Source organism: Paroedura picta, chromosome 4 (assembly GCF_049243985.1).
Source record: "Paroedura picta isolate Pp20150507F chromosome 4, Ppicta_v3.0, whole genome shotgun sequence".
Taxonomy (NCBI): Eukaryota; Metazoa; Chordata; class Lepidosauria; order Squamata; family Gekkonidae; genus Paroedura; species Paroedura picta.
The window spans coordinates 138,780,306-138,800,467 of record NC_135372.1 but is presented as its reverse complement, the minus strand read 5'-3'; the positions used below and the strand labels follow the sequence as shown (position 1 = coordinate 138,800,467).

At 43.1% G+C, this 20,162-nt stretch overlaps 1 protein-coding gene across 6 annotated transcripts in view; it reads left to right on the top strand.

Moving 5' to 3' along the window:
• DIDO1 (death inducer-obliterator 1) overlaps positions 1–20,162 on the top strand; it is a 72,496-nt gene that overhangs the window by 12,150 nt on the left and 40,184 nt on the right. For 2 of the 6 annotated variants that reach the window (XM_077335805.1, XM_077335804.1), the window contains exons 2-8: positions 2,018–2,200; positions 3,603–3,801; positions 5,312–5,389; positions 7,484–8,354; positions 10,157–10,475; positions 16,622–16,828; positions 18,670–18,895. In XM_077335805.1, coding sequence (XP_077191920.1) covers positions 2,033–2,200; positions 3,603–3,801; positions 5,312–5,389; positions 7,484–8,354; positions 10,157–10,475; positions 16,622–16,828; positions 18,670–18,895 — 2,068 coding nt within the window. In that variant the 5' untranslated portion in view covers positions 2,018–2,032. The remainder of the gene's footprint in view (positions 1–2,017; positions 2,201–3,602; positions 3,802–5,311; positions 5,390–7,483; positions 8,355–10,156; positions 10,476–16,621; positions 16,829–18,669; positions 18,896–20,162) is intronic. The other 4 variants (XM_077335806.1, XM_077335807.1, XM_077335809.1 and 1 more) reach the window with 2 other exon arrangements.

The following is a 20,162-nucleotide window of genomic DNA, read 5'->3' as shown; positions in this document are numbered from 1 at the left end:
TAGGGATTTGAATCCAATTGAAGTTTCTTTGCTGAAGACCTTAGGGTTGGAAACAGTGTCCTGCCAGATTGAAATCATCTTTCACTTTCATTTAATATTGTCACTTTGTATATCATGGTGTATGATGAGCACATATTTGTTAGATCCTGTCCCACTGTTTTTTTTTCCTGGATGGACGTGGGGTAGAGTTGGTAACTGGGCTTGTGGCAGGTCAGATCCCTGAACTGATGGCTCCATTACGTGTTTCAGAGTTGTTATTGTGTGACTGAGATTAAGAGGTCATCTCTAAACAGTGCAGAGCCTACTAATCCCAGGCCTGTGAGAAAAGTATCATTGTTCAGAGTGGGCTGTGATCATTAATGAAGCATTGCTGCAACAGACTAACATGGGTTCCTACTGGACATAAACTGCATAGCTTAATACCAAGTTCAGCCAGGACCTACCTACAAAACATTTATCATAATTACCAGGTGGGAAAAATCCTTTTTCAGACCATGAGAGTTAAGCTAATCTACAAAGAATTAATGTATAGAGCAGAGGTAGTCAAACTGCGGCCCTCCAGATGTCAATGGACTACAATTCCCATGAGCCCCTGCTAGCAAACGCTGTAGTCCATGGACATCTGGAGGGCCGCAGTTTGACTACCCCTAGTTATAGAACAACAATAATTGTATGATTTTCTAAAATAAAGGTATTAGATATTGGAGAAACTTTGTGCAGCTCCTGATGTTGGTTTTTAATTAAATAATGAAATAAGGCTTTTAAATGCTTTTATAGTTATAGCAACCGACTAGTGTGTCATTTTATTTTGTGAAAATCTAGTGAGTGTATGAGCAGGTAGGTCAGAAGGCCAGTGTAGACATGGAGGGGAAACAAGTGTTTTCACCTAGATATCTAAAGGTTGACAAACTTGGCATCATGAAAATTTCTGTGGGAAGGGACAGTATAACAGGAAAAGCTCCCTCTCTGGGTGTTTGCTTACCTGACATGCAGAGCACTTCCTCTGGTGCTGATGGACTGTTTCCTGTGGGGAATATAGGGTAGTGAGCTTTGACCCACAGCATTCTGCAGCAGCTGGTATTCCCAAGTCCTCCTCAGGAGCAAACCTATGAAGAGGGCATTATTACTACAATAATATGTAGCACTTTGAATTGTACCCAGAAGTATACTGTCATGAACAATGGATTTCCACGTCATTGGTCAGTTTTGGTTTAATTTCAGTGAAAGAACACTTGCATAGTTTTATGGTTGGGAGTCACCATAACAGGAGGAACTATATTAAAGGGCCACGGCATTAGGAAGGTTGAGAACCACTGGGGTAGCATCACCTCACAATTTCTCAATCTGATCTGAGTTTTCAGTTTTGGCCCTCATCTGGTCCATTGCTTCTCTTTGACATTCATTTAAGACATAACTGATTCACCTGACCTGGAGAAGTGGGTTGCATATCATGTCTGCTAGCTAAAATAAATAAATTGAAAAATAAATAAATAAATAAAATGCCTTTTCAGTGCCCACAGCACAGGAGCTGGTGTATACCGCCCTCCCGTGAATGGCTATGGGCAGTCAACAGCAGAATCAATACAGCATACAACAATATAATTTTTTTTTAATCATTTGAAAATCTTAACAATTTACTATAAACATATTAAAACATTTAAAACTATTTAGCAACTGTCCGGTCAGTTTTATTCAAGTTATACTTCCAGTTCACCTCAGATGTTCTACTTTGGCATTCCGGATGGGGGTTCTAATGGGGATCCAATAGATTGAATCCATCTGGATTGAATCCATTGTGTTCAAAGTATAGGGTATTACCTTACAGAGTTATGTGTTCCTCCCATAAATAGCCAGTTTTTCCAATATCTAATTTTAATCACATCATTAATTATTATTGGTTTTTAAAAATATATACATATGATGCTGACTGGCTTAGTTGTGGTTTAGAATTAGTATATTCTTTAAAAGTAAAACAAGTAATGATTAGCCAATGTTTTTTCCCTCTTCCTTCTGGCAGATCTTTTAAAATTGCATGATGTGTGATGAGCTGGACATTCTTAACAGGGAGATTGAGAGGTTATTACAGAGCAGCAGCGTGGAAGAAAGCTCTTTAAACTCAGAATCTCTTCACCTATCAACCTCTGATTCCCGGGATGTAGTTACTGCTTCAGGCAATGCATCACAAGGCAGTTTAGTGAAGGTATTCACATACCTGAGTGGTTGTTGCAGGGCTCTCAAGATTACCCTGTATTTTCTTCACTTGACTTTATCTGAATAGTATTTATTTAGAAAGCCCTCGTGGATAGATGTTAAACCTGCCCTTTTCCATATGCAGAATCTTGATAGAAAGACTGGTACAATTCATAGAGGATTTGTTTTTGACCACCAATTCTAGTTTTAGCTGAGAGGATGGTCCTTATAATTACCTTTTAAAGGCAAGTGATAAGCAGAGTAATTTGCCTTTGTCTTCCTCTACATAAGCCCCCCCCCCAGTCTTCCTTGAAGGTCTCCCACCAAAGTACTAATTGTGGCCAACCCTGCTTAGCATCTGGGCTCTCACAAGATCATGCTGGGGATGGGCAATCAGACTGCTGCCTTCCTCTTAAATCAACCAATAAGCCCTGTCCCAGTGGTCCTTTGAACCTGCTAGGTAGTCAAACTGCGGCCCTCCAGGTGTCCATGGACTACAATTCCCATGAGCCCCTGCCAGCAAACGCTGGCAGGGGCTCATGGGAATTGTAGTCCATGGACATCTGGAGGGCTGCAGTTTGACTACCCCTGTGTTAGATAGTGGCAGTGCTTTTCTGTGGGGTAGAACATTTGGATACAAATACATAAAAGGCATGGCTATATATGTTAAAAAGAAATGCTTATTTCAGTAGTCATGTAAACACATTGCTAGATATCGTTTTTGTCTGCAGTTATTTAAAGAGTCGCTTAGTTTGAGTTAAATGTTGTTAGTTCTCAGCGCTTAGCAAAATAATATTAACGCTGCCCTTTGGTTGCCGGCCTTAAAGAGCAGACACTGTGTTGGAATCTTGAGGCTTTTGATTTGATTCGTGGAGGTTGGGATTTGTCAGTTAAAGAACTGACGGAACGTGAGTTCTATTGGTGAATGGGAAAGAGGAGGATAAGGAAATCCGGCAGAGTAAGTGAAGTCTAGAAGGAATTCAGTTCCTTAGGTTTTAAAAATAGTCTCCCAAACATGCTCTTTATAGTGTTATATGTAAATGTTTCATAAATGGTGCTCCTGGGTCTTGCCTAAAGACAAAGGAAGTCCAAAGAAGGATTTCTCATGGATAACTAAGCTTGGTTCTGCTTGGATTTTCGCAGTTCTCTTCTTACCGAAAACTAGTGGAGGGAAAAACACCCCAAATACTGTCAAGTACAGCATTTAGAAACATAATGTTACAGGTTCTGCCAAGTATATATGTGTGTGTGTGTGTGTGTGTGTGTGTAATGAAGTAGCATTTAGAGTTCCTCTTTTAAAAATACATACATGGGTATTTTAATACTTTAAAAATGCTGGGCAATTTATTACTTGAAACTGGTTAGCTGGTAATGCACGTGAGGAAAAATGTCAACTCGTTTTCCTGTAACAGGCAGCCTTACCAAGAGGAGCATGGATGGTTTTTGAGTCTTCTGGATGGCGTCAGGAAGATTCTTGTGCTTCTGACTCCCCCAGGACAGCTAGCGCTGTGGGGGTGATGCTGAGTGAATCTGACTTCCTGCGGCCTTCCAGTGATTCTTCTTTTGGCTTGAGTCGAACCACTGACAAAATCCCAGCAACCTCTGTGGCAGGTAAAAGCATCTGGAGGATATTGGAGACTTCTTTTTCTCTAAACGTCTTCTGGAGTTTTGGATTCCTCACCTGTCCTCTTAACCTTTCTTTACCCGCCAAAGTAAACTGCAACATTGGCATATTCGTTACTTCTACTATATAGGGATCTCTTTCAAGCTTGTTTTTTTTCCAACCACAATTCTGTTTACGTTGCTCTTTAATGTTGTGCCACCTAACCTATGGACCCAGCTCAAAGGGCAGCGGTGTGTGTGTATGTGTGAGTCTGAAAGGGAGCAGGAATGGCTGGTTCTAGAAATTCAAATGGAGTTTGGAGAGAGTAGGAAAAAATAGTGAATTTTCTTAGAGCAGGAGCAAAATATCATACTAGAGCATTGTTTACTATAGTTCGTGGATCCTTGACGGATCTTGTATTTAACATCCATTGAGGAAATGTAGGGTTTAAAAGTTGTAAGGGCTAGCCTTATTTTGTAATTTTAAGTTCCTTAGCTGAAAATGCTATGTTCCGCCCCCCTGCCCCCAATCACAGATCTTCCTAGTTCTATGTCCATTTTTGAAATATACCAATCCCCTTAATTCCTGTTTGATGCGTAAGCAAAGCACCTTACAGCCAAATAGGATCCCAGGAAGGGCTGGAGGAGGCAGATGGGAGGTGGGAATAGATGAGAAAAATCCATTACACTGACTGGTCAGGCAGTCAGGGCCTGAACGTTCAGGAAAAAAGAGAGACCGTGAAAGGGATCCTGTCACAGAATTTGCCTCATATGGAAGCATGCTGAACCAGGGAATGTGTGGAGATAAGTTAAGTTTGTAGTCTTCAGGGGAATAATGGCCTTCTCTCAACCTCAGAATTCTCACAGCATATATGTTAGCTCCTTTCAGAAACCACAGACAGCTTCATTCTCTTCGTCAAAGTAGCCTGCTTTATACCAAAACACAAAGTTTTCTTCCAACTAAAAGTCTGGCGATGCAAACTTTTTTCTCTCCTCTCCACTGTGTTATTCCTGTAAATAGTTTCTCCTGTGCTTAGAAGTAAATAAAAGTTCCTGTTTTTTTCCCGTTTTCATACTGATCCTGAACTTATTTTATTCAGAGGCCACTTGGATTAAATCTGTAAAACGGAAGGTTGGGGTAGAGGCCACACTAGTCAAACTTCCCATCTTGCCAGCTGTGTTTAAATGTCATTCTTAGGACTCTGGCCTACAAACCCAGTTAAGCAATCGACTGGATTTGGCCTGGTTTAGAAAGCCAGACATGAAGTTACTGGAGCCAACCTAGGGTAGCATATCAAGAAATCTGTGCAGTGGTATACGCTGTCCCCTCTCAAACTGTATTGATAGCAATATTTATTTGATTTGGTATAGGTGGAACCTATACCAATATAATGGAACCAATTCATTAATAACAATTAAACAGATATCAAGATATATGTATAACATTTTATTTTGGGAGAACTAATTTTGAAAGTAGTTCAGTTTATAAATGTGGGGTTTTTCTGTGTGTGTTTTTCAGAAGTGAAATCTGGAACAGAAGGGAGTTTGAAACCTGTGGCCCTCAACGCTGAATTTACTATGGAAAACACTTCTTTTGGTATGTCACTTTCTTCATTCACAGAAGTGGGTAACTTTTTGAAAGCTCATAGCCCATGTCCCTGAACCGGAAATTAAAACTGGTTCAGAATACAGCAGCTTGGGTTCTCACTAGAACACCATGGAGAACCCATATTAAGCATTGGTTTCCAGTTAAATTCCGGATCAGGTTCAGGGTTTGGGTTTTAACCTTTAAGGCCATCTGTGGCCTGGGCCCCCACATACTTGAGGACCGCCTGACTTATACCCCTTGAAGGTCATTGTGCTCCGCCAATATGATCTGGCTGGCAAGCCCTGGCCCCCAAGATGTACATCTGGCCTCAACCAGGGGCAGGCCTTTTCACACCTGGCCCCCAACTAGTGGAATGAGCTCGCAGAAGAGCTGCGGGCCCTCCAAGAGCTTGCTCAGTTTCAAAGGGCCTGCAAGATAGAGCTCTTCCACCAGCCCTTTGATTTAGGTCAGTAAACAGCATTGAGTTGGCCCCCTACTGCAAGAGCCCTCCCCTGGAATGAGAGAAACATCTGAATGTAATGGTCCACATATACGGGCGTACCTAGTAGAATTAAACAATATTGTTTTTAATCTGTTTTTAATTAGTTGCCATTTAAAATGTTAGATATTTATTGTATAACTAGAAATTAAGCCCGCTGTAGAAAAAATACAGCGGGCACTAGCAGGCAGTGGGTGGTTGCAGGAGGGGCCCGAGGGAAGGAAGGAAGGAAGGCAGGCAGGCAGGCATAGAGAAAGAGAGAGGGAGGGAGAGAGAGAGAGAGAAGGGGGAAAAGGAGAGTAAGCATTGGGAGGTAGAATGTAGGAAAGGAAGGTAGAAGAGGGAAGGAGGGATGGGAGCGAAAAAGGAGGGCAAGGGGTGGGTGAAGGGATGGATAGAAGGGAGAAACAAAGGTAGAAAGAAAGGAAGACCGAAAGAGAGCAAGTGAGAGGGAGAGAAAGAGAGAGAGAGAGAGAGGCAGAAAGGAGAAAGAGAAATAGAGGAAGGCAGCAAGGAAGGAAGGAAGGTAGGTAGGTGGAATGGGATGGGACGGGGGGGAAGGAGGGGTGTGTGTGAAAGGTCCGAAGGGAGAGTTGGGGGGGGGAATCATGAGGGGGTGAATTGGGAGGTGGGGTGTCGGGGGAAGAGTGTGGGGTAGAGAGGGATGGGTGTTTGGGGTGGGGGAAGCGGCGGCAGATCGTGGGCGTGATTTGTGGGGGGGGCGGTGGAAGAGTGCAGTGCCTGAGTGGGTGGGTCCGGGAATCTGCGGGGGGGGGGGAGCGGTTTACAGTTTACAGATGTTAACTGCCCTGAGCCAGCTTGCCAGGAGGGGTAGTCATCCAAATCCCAATATAAATAAAACAAACAATAGACTATTTTCATAGATAATATAGAATATATAGATAATATAGATAATATAGATTATCAGAATCCAAATGGACATGCTGCTATCCTAGAAAATAAATAAATGTGATGCTTTTCTTTGGGGGTAATCCGTATTCATGGGAACAGGCAAGCACATAGCCACTTAAGAGCCTTGTACATAGGCAGCAGTCACATACCTTTTGCATTAGTCATCATTGCTGCCTGTTGCCAGCCATGAGGACTAACCTGCCTGTTGGTTACCATGGTGCTGCTGCAATTTGATAAGACACTTGTGGTGACGCTACCACTTCCCTCTTGACTTTATGGCAATCAGACAGAAAGAGAAATGGCAACTACATACTGCTGAACTAAAGGAAGTACAGCATATTGTTATAGGGGCTATAGGTATGCTCTGTTAATCCTGCCCTAAAAGGTTAGTGGTTGTCCACTTTGAAACACTGGAGAAGAGATTAAACCCATGATCAATCCACAGAAAATAAGATTGTGTTTGCAAGAAAATGCTATCGATGGTTTTTGAGATGTCTGAAGATGACCTGGTTATTGTCGGACAGGCCACGTGAACATAAGTGTTGCTGTTGGGGTAGTGTTTGTTGTAATGAGGTTAGTAGCTACTTCAAGATCTTGCAGACCACACTCTGCAGTCCTTCAAGTGTTGTTCACAGGAAGAAAATGGTGAAAAATAAACACTTAAGACATGCGAATTAATTTCTCTCCGGCAGCTTTGGACGACAAAGGTGAGCAGAGCAATGAAGATGACCAAAAGACCGTTAAACCTACTAGTAAAGAGTTCAAGAAGACGTGGGGTTTTCGAAGGACCACAATTGCAAAGCGTGAAAGCTTAGGGGATGCAGACATGGACATTGTGGAGCAGCAGCCCTCTCCACAGCAGCAGAGCTTGGCTCTGAGGCGCAGCGGGCGACAGCCCAAACGCACCGAGCGGGTAGAAGAATTCCTTACGACCGTGAGGCGCAGAGGGAGGAAGAACCTTCCTGCGGCGCTTGAGGACTTGAGTGAGTCAGCGTCCTGCCACGTTACTGACGTTGAGACGGCTTCTGAGGGTAGTGTAGAAAGCTTTCCAGAGATAAAACCTACCTCTCAGAAGTGTCGCTCCAAGGACAGCAAGGGCCTGTCGGCTCAGAAAGGCAGGAGCACAAAAGAACAAGAGGAGGAAGACGAAGAGGAGGGCACCTCTGACAGCGACAGTGACGGCTTAACCTTGAAAGAGCTGCAGAACCGCCTGAGAAAGAAGCGCGTTGAGCAAAAACCAACAGAGCTGACTTTAAAGGAGTTGCAGAATTGCCTTAAAGGCAAACTGGCCCCACTAAGCGCCACTGATCAGCTTGATGTGCAGGCTGGCAGTCAGGTTAGGGCTGAAGCCACTGTGAAGCAAGAGCCCCAGAACACAGAGAACATTCAGGCCGGAGACCAAGACGTCGCTGCTGAGGAAATTGCAGAAGAGATTCAGGCGAAGAAGGAGCAACCTGGACAGTCGAGTGATGGAGCAGAAGAATCCGTAAAGATTAAGTCAGAAGCGGAGATTTATGATCCAAGTACTCTATACTGTATCTGTCAGCAACCTCATAATAACAGGTATTTAAGCCGACATTTTCGAAAAAAATGTTCAGGGGGTGAGTACAGATTAGATGAATCATTTATTTACCAAGTGTTGCTCTTAACAGAACCTTGAGTGCCAAAGCAAACGTATGTAACTGCTATAAAACATGAGACGTTAATTGTTCTGCACCAGTTGACTCCAAGTATTTGTGCATGCTGCCCAGAAATGTGCTAGAGGTATCAGAGTCTTTGTTTTGTAGAAGCATGAAATGGGAAGGATCAAGTAGAGGGGAAGGAGGAGACTGGATAACTAGAATGAAAAAGACAAGTATCTGATACTATTTCATACGGTATGCTGTTTGGATATATATTTGGATTAATTTTTGTTAATGTTCCTGCTTTGCTACCAGGGGGTATGTTAAATGTTTCATATTTCCCCCTCTCCTGTGTTCCCAGTCTGTGAGGTACAGAAGGATTACAGTGCAAGATGGGTTAAAACTGTTGGAGGAGACTAGTTGCTGAGTATGTTACTAGAAACAAAATAATCATGGGAAGGTTAGTTTTTGAGTGGAATGAATGAGTGAGCCAAGAGGGCTTCAGTGCTCCAGAGAAAGCAGAGGCTGACTCCACCATTGGGCATGAATACAGGGTAGCAAGGATCTAACAGAGTATTGATAATGACACTGGATCATGGCATTTGCGCAGACATTTTGAACATGGAATTCTGTCCAAAGGAGGAGACTGGATATCAAGGAAGCAAAAGTTTTAGTCAGATGATGACTAGTTCAGTTTTGTCAGGTTTGCCAGAAGGCCAGGGGAGCTTTACTGACCTCCTCAGGCAGGCTATTCTGGAAAGCAGGAGCCACAATGGAGAAAACACATGCATGGGCAGTTGTTGATTTTGCCCAGCCTCTGCTGATTTAAGCGAAGTCATCGTGATGGAACATAGATGTGGTACCATACAAAAGAGGGGCCCAAGGTGAGGAATGCTTTGTATGCAACAGCCAGTAAGCTCAGAAACAACTGAGCGGCCAGTGGAGTGTCTGTAGCAAGCTTTCTCAACCACGGCTTCATGAAACGCTCCGGTTTCTTGACGTCCCAGGTGGGTGGGTGGGAATTTTAGTGTGTGTGTCTTGGGTGAAATGACCATATGGTTCTGCCAACCAACCCCTCCCTCCCAAAATGGCCAATGATAGGTCCAGAGAAGGTGGGGAAGAACCTCAGGTAAGCATGTTCACAGAGATGCTTCCCAACTATATTCTGCATGCCTCTTCTGAGGTTTCTCAAACCTGAAGCATGTTTCAGGGGTTTCTCAATGGTAAAAAAGTTGAGAAAGGTTGGTCTGCAGAATGGGAGCAATATATGTACATGTGATTTCTCTGTTGTGGCTCCTGCTTTATGCGGTGGCCTGTTATGAGGTCAGGAAGACTCCCCCTATCCTGGCTTGCCACAAACTCTGCAGAACTAAACTATTTAAGAGGGCTTTTCTGCGCAGGTGGATACAGGAACGCACGAAGCAGCCTTATACTGAATACAAGACTCTTGGTCCGTCAGAGTTCAGTATGGTCTTCTCAGACTGGCAGAGGCTCTCCAGGGTCTCAGGGGTCTTTCATACCACCTACTATCAGAGGCTGTGGCTCAGTGGTGGAGCATTTTTCTAGGCATGCAGAATGTCCCAGTTTCAATCCCAGGTATCTCCAGTTAAAAGGATCAGGTGTGTGTAATGGTGCAAAACTAAACTACTCTAAGGCTTTTCCTGACCGGGTTATAACGCACAAAATGGTTTGTTAATTTAAGATAATCTGCCAATATTTTTTCACATATGTTTACTTCTTTAGGTTTATGATTTGCTGTGATAGATGTGAGGAATGGTTTCATGGGGACTGCGTAGGAATTTCGGAGGCTCGTGGGCGACTCTTGGAAAGGAATGGGGAGGACTATATCTGCCCAAACTGCACCATTCTGCAGGTTCAAGACGAGTCAGCCACGGAAACGCAGCGACAGGAAGCTGTGCTTGGGCAATTAACAGCCGACGGCACGGAACTCACGAGCATAGGGACCGTTGAGCAAAAATCCAGTGAGGATCAAGGCATCAAGGGTCGGATCGAAAAGGCCGCAAATCCAAGCGGGAAGAAAAAACTCAAAATATTTCAGCCAGTGAGTATTTTCTCCATTCCTATGTATGGCAATGTTTGATTTCTAGTGGGAATAACTTTGTATTTTGGAGGGTGTTGGATGTTACACACAACATCCCACAGCAAGATGAGTGAATTGGCTGCTATAACCCCAGTGGATTATGGAACAAGCTCTCTTGTGCTGCATGAGAGCAGGGGAGCAGTTTTGTTCAGTTCCCCAACTTCATGGCAGCATCCTCTACCTGCGTGGCATCTTCTTCATACTAGTTTAGCCCTCGGCATTGGCTTTTCATGGGTCTTGGAGAACACATGAGGGAAAGTAGAGAAATATCAGCTGTTGGCTAACTTCCAAGAGTAGGCAGCCCGTAGGGTTCCACCCATAACAGGGATGATTTCCAGCACATAGGGAGGCAGGAACAAAACTACATCTCTTCAGGGAGAGCACTTAGTGGGTTATCTGTCTCTATTCTATATTCTCTTAATCTCTGTTTTTCATTTCTGTCCACCACTTTACTCGTCTTCTCCTACCACCTCTCTTATTTTTTAAAACCTTTTACTCTGTAGCTACTGCTGGGCTACAGCAGGTGGCCAGAGAGGATACGGAGGACGCAGCCATTTTCAGAGTCTGATTGCCAATATCATAGTGGATAACGGGAACGAGGAAGCTTATCAGATGCCTCTCTGGGAGCCCCCATTATGTTGGCTGAGCAATAATAGGCTCAGTTCTGGCAGGCAGCAGACAGTTTCAAGTCACACCAGTCAAGAAAAAGAGAGACCTAGCCAAGCCATCTAAGTGCTCCAGAAAAAGAGAGCAAGAAGGAGGCTCAGCCTAGCTCCTCGAAGCCAAGTACTAGTGGTGGCCATTTTGCCTCTTCTCAGCTGAATGCTGCCAGGGAAACCCAGTCCGATCCCAGCCAGGGAGAAGAAATTTCTGATTCTTGTCATGGGGCTCTTTCTGTCAAACTTCCATACAATTATTTTTCCTCCTCTCCCCCTAGACAAGATGAGCAGGAGAAGGGGGATAAGATGTGGAAGGTCATTTTAGATGGCCTATTAAAGTGGCCAGAATGAGGGTAAGGCCCTCTGATGAAGAATCTAAAGAAAAAGAGGAATTCCTGCTACATGCATAGGAGGATGAGGAAATTCAGGTGCCAAAACCCTCTCTTCAATTTTTTAAAGCAGAGAATTGCCAGTTCATGCTAGCAAAGTCAGAGGCTGCCTTGGATTTAAAATGGGCTCGTTTACCTGAGGAAATCATACCAGAATCTAAATGACTATATGGTCCCAAAGGATATCAGGAATTCCTCCCTAGGACTGGGACTGTACAAAAACAACTCCCACTACCAGAATTCTTTGAAGAAAAGATCAGGGCTAAATGGCAGAAGCCACTAATAATTTTTTTTCCCTCTTTCATTAAGAAATTGTATACTTTACAGAATTACACTGAAGAGGCCCTCCAAAACACCCTTTATAGATGTCCCTATTTCAGCATTACAAACTGTGGGCCTCCTATCTGAAAATTGGTGAGGCCAACCTAAGGGATACTGTGGAAAAGAAATAGGGAATCTCATTGCAAACGGCACACGAGGCTGTAGCCATAAGTATCTACTACTGCGTCTATAAACGTCTAGAGTAGCAATAGTGTGGGCAAACATTTGCTTTCAGAAAACAATTGTAGGCTTCTTGAAGGGACCAAGAGGTTGCTGAAAGCTGCTGCTTTCACCATAGATGCCACTCCAGAACAGTGGCCTCAGTGGCTGTGGCAAGGCAAGTTTTATGGTTAAAAGCATGGCAAGCTACCATTCAAACTACCATTCAAAATCCCAAAACACAGCTTATCCCTTTCAAAGAGATAGACACTTTAGGGAATCCTTGGCAAAATTATTTGTTGAGACCAGCGACGAAAAGAAGGCCGGAGGCCCTATCAGGGTTACTCCCTTTTGTATCCAGAATACATTGCCTAGATTTCGATCAGGAGGAAGAAGAGGGTCCCAGGGTCCTGCTAGAGAAGGATGCAGGACTGGAAGTCTATCTCCTGTTGCAAAGAGCAAGCACAACCAGGAATGACCTAACCAAGGTACAAAACCCTCCAAAGCATGACTCTTAGGGACCCGTAGGGGGGGATGCTTGACACTCTTCAAGGAAGACTGGAAGGAGAATCAGGCAGACTCCTGGTCAAGTTAAGTAGTCTCGAGGTTACATGCTGGAATTCAACAGGCTGCTGCCAAAGTGTTTCCTGGTTTCCCCGACATCGAAAAACCTGAAGAAACATTTGAGATCTCTCTAGGCGATGGAGCATTGGTGTCAGCTAAGCACACCGGAACCAGTCCAAATTCAGAAAGAGGGCACAGCGTTTATTCTTTTTTCTTTACCATGCCCAAAAGAAGACTGGCTGAACATCCTGGATCTTAAATTTATGAAAATCAGAAGCGTTCAGTCCAATATAAAATCAGTTTGGTACTCCAGGACTGGATCTGTTTCTTACCTAACACAATAGACAGGTGAACAGGCTACTTCCACAAACAGGTCAAGATGAAGATACCATGACTGTGAACTGGTTTCAGGGTCTCCTGTATGCTTTTCCTACATTTCCAGTAATTCCAAAGATGCTAAGGCCAAAGATCAAACAACAACAAACGGATAACCTTTTAGTGGCCCTATATCGGGCACAGCATGGATGTTATTGGCCTCAAGAAAACAATCTAGCATCAGGGTCCTGACCTTGATACAGTACATGGAAAGCATTTGTGAGGTGGTGCAGGGGGAAGAATGTAGACTGTATGTCTCCAGGTTGTAGGAGGTGTCTTGGAATTGGTTTTCCAACTCTGGTTCTATGAGTGACTACAGGAAGGTATGTCCAAAGGGTTGAGCGTCGCAGCCCTTTGACATCAAATGGCAGCCATTGCCACAGTGATACACAATGTAAAGCAGAGGTAGTCAACCTGTGGTCCTCCACATGTCCATGGACTACAATTCCCATGAGCCCCTGCCAGCATTTGCGGGCAGGGGCTCATGGGAATTGTAGCCCATGAACATCTGGAGGACCACAGGTTGACTACCCCTAATGTAAAGGACGCTCTTCTAGCCAGGCCACCAACATATAGTAAGGTTTCTGAAAGAGCTGCATCTAAGGATTCTCCTTCATAGGTTTCTGACCTGGAAGTTTAAACAGTGTTCATGGTGCTTAACCAAAGATTTTTTTGAACCAATCAAAGACATTTCTTTAAAGTTTCTAACAATGACAATGCTGTTTCTTATGTTAGTCACTTCTGCGCATGGTATCTGAGACAATTACTATGAATTCAGATTTGTATGTTTTCCACAAGGACAAAGTTGTTTTAAGAATGGACTCCACATTTTGGGCTAAGATGGACTCAAAACGTCCGTCATGCGCAAGATCTTGGCCTTCCCACTTTTTGTCTAGAGCCAAAACACCCCAAAGAAAGGGTATGGTATAATCAGGATGTCAGACAAGCATTAAAAGCATACATTATCACAATAGACAAAATTTAAAGAAAAAATGAACAGAAACACTGTTTATACCAAACAAGGGTAGGGGGATGTCCAGGGCAGTAATTAGCAGGTGCCTCAGGGCATGCATAGCTGGGGACAATAAGGCAGAAGGTCAAAACATTCCTACTATGTAGGTATATAATCTTAGAATAACTCTTCAAGTTCCTAAATTCTTCTCCTGTTTGATTTCTGTTGTTTACTATAATTACATTTCATTAGCTGTCAGTTCTAAAATGGCTTTAGGGAAGTTAGCATGTTTTTTTAGTGAGCTTTTTAGCTGTAGGTGTACTAAGAATGAGAGAAGGGTGACACACACAAGCAGGAGACAGGAGGTGGAAGCAGTTTTATTCCTGCCTCACTGTATATGTGCTGGAAATCACCCATCAAGATGTCCTTCTTAACCACAGATGAGAAGGACCCTTCTTGGTGAGTATCCAGGGGTCGTTTTTCTGGGGTCCCTATGAGACAATGTAGTTTGCACAAAACTTTGTTCATAGATGCAGCCTTATATCTCTTCGAGTAAAAGCAATCATGAACTAATTTAAAACATGCTAACTAGAGCAAACATTTTGGTTGTACATTAGTGACATTTATTCTGGAATGATAATCTGGAATGTGAAAAATAACAAACAACCAAATGTACAGAATTGGTCCAAAGGCCTGGTTATCTTCCGTTAACTTTTGAGAAACTGTAGGAGGTGAACGTTTCTGGTTGTTGAAATATTATGTGCTAAGTTTTCTTTACTTTTTATTTGTTACCGGTTTTGATTATGATCAACTGATTTGAATATTTCAATATATTTTTTATATTTGGGTCAGTTTTTTATGATCTAGTAATAGATTTGGACACAAAGCCTATGTTTCATTTAAAGGATACAACCATTTTAATTTTATGTAAAGCATCTGTGTATTGCCTTCTCAACCAGTAAGGGGCCCTCAGTTATTTAAGAGTGATTAAAACCCAACTTTTAAAAAATAGTTCATATGTGTAAACTAAAATTAAAGAACGAGGAAGGGTCAGTAAGGGAATGCTAGATGGAATAGGAAAGTTGTTACCCACTGGTAGAATGATCAATGGACAATGATAGATGGATCTTCCAGCATTTTGGTGCTGTGACTAAGAAGGTGGATATAGGGTGGGTATAGTTCTTTGGGGGATAAATTGTTGCTGCCGCCTTTATTTTAGTTAACATATATGGTTCTACTGTAAGGTAATGTTTTTGTTGTATTTGATGGTTTTTATTATCGTAAATCACTTCAAGCCAGCTAGTTCGGGAGTGGCAGTAAATAAATCAAATAAATAAATCTAGGTTCAGGTGCTAGGAGCACAAAGTACCGCCTCTGATCATAATGATGGCATGGGTTTGTATGATAATATGTATGTAGGTCCCAGTCCATATATAACTTTAAAAACCAATACCAGCACCGTGAGTTGGTCCTAAACAAACATTGTTAGTGCAAGTGGAACAGGACAGGAGCATTGAACCGTTACCTGAATGTGGTCCCACAGTTTCTGTACCTGGTTTTTACCTGGATTGTAATTTGCAGGTTATATCTCTTTTTCCTAATTATACTACAAGCTATCTTAAAGGTAATCTGTGTGTGGTGAGTCCCTACTGATTTGTGGAATAGCAATTCATGTCAGCCCGCGATTCATGGGAGCAGTCATTCCATGTAAGGTTTTTGAAATATGCAGAAAGCGTTGTCACGGGTGATGCACGAGTTCCCCATTGGTCTTGCTTGAGAGAGGTGCCTTAAGTCTTCCATGGGGACTTGCATTACCTTGCTTAGTCAGGTGGACTGCTTACTTCAACACATGGAATGTCTGTCTGGCTCAGCAGATAATAGCCCATGAGTTGGTTCTTGGAGGCGTCCTTCCAGAGAACCATTTGTGTTTGGTTTCTCTATCATATCTATTATTATTTATTAGATATATTTTCTGCCCCTCCCCAAAAGAGGCTCATGGCGGCTAACACCAATCAGATGCAAAGTTGATATAAAAAAACATTCAGCAGTAATTTAAACAGAGTGGGGGGGGTTAACTATAGAAAGAGGTATGGATCTTTGGAGAAACATACTGTCTTTTAGTTTCCTTACAGGCTGTATTGTAATTGCAGAAACATAGTGTTGGTTGTCTGCCCCAAGTCCCTTCTGCCAGTGGTGGTGATTTCCTGTGGCACAAGGAGCCTCAGTGGACAGCTTCTTGCTCTCTCGGATGTCCAGCCCACTGCATGCTTGTGTGAACCTCTTGTAAACATTTAGCTTCTCATCAAAAGTTCTCCAGATTTCTTAAGTCCAGGTAGAGAACAATGGAGAGCAAGTTACTCTGTTGCAGACTGAAATCTTGTGACAAGGCCATTTTTGGAAATTTAAACTTATGAGGTCCCCTGGGTAGAAACACTTGGGATTCTGCGTATGCTTTAAGTCTCCCTTCCAACAGTAATGTACTTCCTAAAAATGTACTAAAATATTTTAGCACAGCCTGGCTGAAATGGCAGCCAGGTGTTAAGAGAAAATTGTACAGAAAATCACTGAACTTTGCCAAGTGACAGCAATCGGTATTTGCTGCTGCTGCTACAGTTTGTTTCGGATTTCCAAATGATATGGGGTTCGAATGGTGTTCAAAATCTGTTAACTTCTTGTGCCATCCTTCAGGTAGTCGAAGAGCCTGAAGCAGCCAGCTGCATTGGGCCTGGCTGTTCTAATGTGGCTCAGTCAGGCTCTGTGTACTGTGGACACGAGTGCATTATCAAACACGCTACAGCCACTATGAAGTTAATGAGTGAAAGCAAAGAACAAAAACCAAAGGAGAAGACGAAAGTAAAACTTGAACGATCTGTTGTCCTGAAATCCCAGCCTCCGGTAAGTCTAAATGAATTTTGAAGCAGATCTCGTCATGCGTAGATGATGTTTTGTATGCAATATGCTGCCACCTTGAGGTTTCACATTGTTCTTCAGGTCAGCAAATGTTGTTGAATAATACCTCTCATATGCACTCTTATGATTAATAGCGCACAGAGTTCTGTGGCAACGTTCTATATCTTAACACAAACTTAATACAGAAACGTCACCTGTCCTTGACAAAATGACAGAACTTATATTCTTCCCAGCTGAGTATCCACATCTCTGAGTAACAATTACTGTCCTTTCTAGGAAGAATATTTCATTTTTGCATCACTAATCAAACACTCACTTGTCTGAATTTAAAAATTAACCATTTTTTGGACAACAGTTTGTCGAGAAACGAACATTGCTTTGGAAAGTACAAGCGGTGTCTTTTTGGCACACAAAAGATTCACCATTTCTGTATGTTATGTTTGTCTAGGTGCAGTGTGCTGACGTTTCCAAAGTGCCACCCCTTGCCCCAAGGCTCCAGCTGTACTGTTGCTGGGGTTATGAATAATGCATATAAACTCGGACATATCTTGTATTGCGGGGACTAGAATAAACCCTGGGCTTTTTTGTCAGGCTTTTGTATGTTCCACTTGGAACTATAGCTTGAGCTGAATTGATAATGTTAGTATTATTTCGCGTTTTAGAAGGTTCAAAGCTTTTTTCATATTAAAAATGAAGAGCAGTCTTTCTGGGTCCAGCCAAGAATCCCCCCCAGTGTTCCGAGGTCTACTTCCTTTGAACACGAAAGCTTCTTTTGCTGTCATTGCACAGCCATTGCCATCCTTCGTGGCTTCTTGAGAACTTAACCTATTTCAGTCACCTGTGCAATAACATCGCATGGTTAAAACGGTTTTATACTCGCATTACCAGGGGCAATGAAGAGCATCTTGTGGCGCAGAGTGGTAAGGCAGCAGAAATGCTGACTGAAGCTGTCTGCCTGTGAGGCTGGGAGTTCAATCCCAGCAGCCGGCTCAAGGTTGACTCAGCCTTCCGTCCTTCCGAGGTCGGTAAAATGAGGACCCAGCTTGCTTGGGGGTAAACGGTAATGACTGGGGAAGGCTCTGGCAAACCACCCCGTATTGAGTCTGCCATGGAAACGCTGGAGGGCGTCACCCCAAGGGTCAGACATGACTCGGTGCTTGCACAGGGGATACCTTTATCTTACCAGGGGCAGAAAGGTAGAGTTGAGGCTAGCTTACCCAAGGCTTCCTGGTCAGTCCATGACAGACGAAAGGTTTTTTACCCAAGGGATTTGTGGTTCTCAGCAGCTATTTGGTTAATTCTGTCCTGGGTATTTCTTCTCACATTTATGGGAAGTATTCTTTTTTTAACCCCTGCTGCACTGTAAATGGCAGACACACACATCCGAGAGAAAAGTCCTTAGGACTTGAAATGGCTTTGTGCAATGGCAACTCTTAAAAAGTAAAGCAAGAGCAGTTCCTGTGTGTTTCAATGGCACAGTGATATTGGCCCAGGGAGTTGGGTAGTGCTGTCCTGTGGATCTTGGGGATTCTATGCCCCTCCATCCAGCTGCTGGTCTTTGCTCAGGGTCTGGAAGTCTGGCGCTTGGTTCCCATTTACAGAAATACAGATCAGTTCTAAAGTCCGCCTTTTATGGTAAAAGTTGGCACTATCCTTTTCCTTTATATATATATATACATAGCTGTTCATTTTAGAGCGCCCAACTCCATACTTAAAAGTCCAAAGCCGTAACACTTGTTGCTGGATGAGATGTTTGCAGTATTTCATAACTACTTGACCCAACTTCATAATTACGATGTTTAGTGATTCAGGTTCTGATTACACAGGCGGGTTCCAAACTTCCCTCCATACAGAAGAGACCAGCTCCTGAGAAAAGAGAGATGGCCATGAAGAAACCTGCGGTGGCAGCCCTTAAGACCGAAGGCAGTGCTCAGACAGTTGCTAAGGAGCCAGCTCCAGAAAGCAGCACTCCGTCCTGGGCAAGCGATCATAATTATAATGCAGTAAAGCCAGAAAGGACTCCTGCCATTTCATCATCACTGTTGTTCAAATGTATGTATCTCATAGGGATATTCCTCTGCAGTCGTTTACCTTTTCCTTGGTCCCCTTTCCCACTTTTTGACTCTGCAAAGTTAGAAGGGGCTTTTAATTATTCCCCCACTACCTTCCCCATCTTCAGAGATTGCACACGTCCCTCTCGAGCTCTGAGGCTCATACATGTTATTGGCAATTTTGGGATTTATTCACAGGTTGTGTATTCAAGTGACTTACAGGCATATAAGAACAGGTTAACTTACATAGTACTCTCCATAGATAATGTCTATAACATTAGGTAAGTACTGTAGGGGATAATATCGGCTGATTTCCCGAGGTTATATAATGTACCAAGAAACGGTTATGCTCACTTCAGTTTTGGTCCCTTGTCTACCTTTGCATTTTGGATTGGGGAATACCCAGCACACGATTCTGATTGATTTACACACACACACACGAATACACAAGTGTTAGCTGTCAATTTTGGAAAGAGATCCTCTTTCCAAGTAACTGAATATAAGGATGCTTGTTTCTCTTTCTTCCTTCTAAAAAATTATTGTGAGTTGTATGCTAGGCAGGCCATCATCGAGACATATCACCTTATATCATAATTTTGCAGTGTGTGAAGAACTTCTTTGGGTCTTGTTAGCTCACGAAGGTAAGTAAATGCTTTGTAGTGTAAAAAACTGTTCTTTTAAGACCTTTTAACTGTCTCCATTTAAGCAACTCTGCATTGTAGCATTTGTTTTTCCATGTATCTCATTTTAATTTTATACCTGTAAGGCTCAGGGCAGGCATCCTTTTTAGGTCAAACTATTATGTCTACCGCTTAAATAACTTCACCATTGTCCACACAATGGGAAATGCTCATATGATGAATCCACCTTACATGACAACAAGAAGATGACTTTGGTGAACCCCTGGAGGGGTGGAGCTCCAAGGCTGATGAGAAACTGCTGAGAACCCATTTCTGCCTGCCTTCGTTTTTTGGGTGTGGCATGCACACAGATGGATCTCTGGAGTGTGGGAAGGGCGGGAGGTGTATGGGGGATCCAAACCTCCTTTCTGAAGCATGATAAGATTCCAAACGATTTGACTGAAAACCAGCGGTAGTTTTCCCTCCTTGCTTCCTGTCTCCCTGTATAATTATTTTATTTAGTGACATATCCTGCTTGTGTCCCCAGTGGGGACCCAAAGGAGCTTATGGCATTGTTCTGTCCTCCATTTTACCCTCGCAACAACCCTGTGAGGTTTAAAAAAATAATGCATCTCACTTCTCAGACGT